The sequence below is a fragment of the Etheostoma spectabile genome, chromosome 17 (assembly GCF_008692095.1).
Source record: "Etheostoma spectabile isolate EspeVRDwgs_2016 chromosome 17, UIUC_Espe_1.0, whole genome shotgun sequence".
Classification (NCBI taxonomy): Eukaryota; Metazoa; Chordata; class Actinopteri; order Perciformes; family Percidae; genus Etheostoma; species Etheostoma spectabile.
The window spans coordinates 10,342,932-10,344,707 of NC_045749.1; the positions used below are offsets into that span (position 1 = coordinate 10,342,932).

The 1,776-nt window shown below is 41.8% G+C and overlaps 1 protein-coding gene across 1 annotated transcript in view; it reads left to right on the forward strand.

The window, feature by feature from the left end:
• Window positions 1-1,776, forward strand: part of sgms1a (sphingomyelin synthase 1a) — a 21,946-nt gene that overhangs the window by 16,111 nt on the left and 4,059 nt on the right. The window contains exon 5 of the mRNA XM_032541501.1: window positions 574-740. Coding sequence (XP_032397392.1) covers window positions 574-740 — 167 coding nt within the window. The remainder of the gene's footprint in view (window positions 1-573; window positions 741-1,776) is intronic.

Consider the following 1,776-nt stretch of genomic DNA (forward strand, 5'->3'; position numbering starts at 1 on the left):
ACACACACACACACACACACACTAATGTTTTAACCACCATCTGTATCTCAAAGTGTGTTGCAACACTTCTCTGAATTGTGTCAGGAAGTGTAGAGATGTTGCACTAACCACATATTTTAGTTGGTATCAATGTGTTAAGACCTTTCTCTGTTACTTAACCGCATTTAAAGGCATTTACGTTAAGCAACGTATTTGGTTTGCACACTTACTTAGTTCACCACTAAGCACAAGAGTCAGAAGTATTTCAACTGTTGGGTCAGGCTGTAGGCATAACTTTTCTCATGCTTTGAGTAAACTGTTCTTCTCTCTGTTACATCACATGCTGTTGAAATGCTTTACCACCACAGCAGTGACATCTAGTTGTGAATTGGAGAACAGTTTGGTTAATATTTCTGCAAAAGAGCCACAGTGCTGCACCGTCTGACTTACAGAGGCCAAATGCAGCTTTTTTTCCCCACTAATTAACTGACGCTCTCTAGTCCATTTAGCTGGTAAAGAGAATTCAGCCTGTTAAGTTTGCTTAGTGTGTCTGGTGTATTAACCCTGCTCGTTTTTTTTATGTTTGATTGGCAGACTCCCCCAAGCGGTTCTGGTGGTACCTGTGGTTTTGTTGGACATTGAGCGCTGTAGGGATTTTTTGCATCCTTCTTGCCCATGACCACTACACTGTGGATGTGGTGGTTGCATACTTTATTACTACACGCCTCTTTTGGTGGTACCACACTATGGCTAACCAGCAGGTGAGTGCAACATGTGGCACAAAATCTGTTACTCTGATGGAATTTGAATTAAAGTAAAAGTGAAGTAAATCAAGTAAATGGGCACACAGGTATTTTAACTGGATACCTAAGTTACAGAGTAATGTACTATGTAAGAGGGTCTAGGTGGAAAAACACGTCATGTGAGTTCCTGTGTTCTCAGCTGCTTGCAGAGGCCTCATATAGACAAAGGATTTGGGGGGTTAGTGCAGGGAAGGGAGGGAGAGGAGACCAGATGAAAAGGAGGGAAGGGCGAGCTGGCTTTCGTATTGTTTGAAAATACTTCAAACATCAACAAGAACTGACATCACCCAACATTGCTTAGCAGGGCCTTTTATTTGACATGTGTTTTTAACTCAGACATTGTTTAATTTCACCTACCCTGTCTCTATCCTGCTGGTAGCTAGTTCGCCCTGTTAGCTGCTAGCTGCCGTATGCGATGTTCAGCCAGGCTTCTGTGATAATCAACAGGGCCATTTTCATTAGGGCTGTAACGATACACCAAACCCACAGTAATACAGAGACCTTATTTATCGATATTGATTGATTTCAATATCGATCGATAAACACCATAGATTCTTTTGTACCTTATAATAATGTTTCCAAAATCGTTTCAGTGATTCATTAATTTGTTGGAATGACACATAACAATAATGGTAACAGTAATGGACAATTCCACTCCCAACCTGTAGGGGGAACAAAGAGGAAACGTGCTTTGGTGCCTACTGTAAAGGTGCTGGTTGACAAGTAGCTAATGTAATTCTTAGTGGGTAATGTAAGATTACAACACAGTTAAACTTGGTCATTTATTTTACAACAACTCTGGGCTAATCCACAAATTTATCGGTAACGTTAACTGTATAGACCACTAATCTAATGGTAATTTAGCTAGCTGTTACATCCCTGTCTTCTGTCTCAGTCTCCTGGTGCTGCGAGGCTTCAGTCGGGATGAGAGCTGACAACAGCCCGGGTCTGCAGATACATCCATTCCAGTCAGCCCCCAGCCAGCTAGCAACCA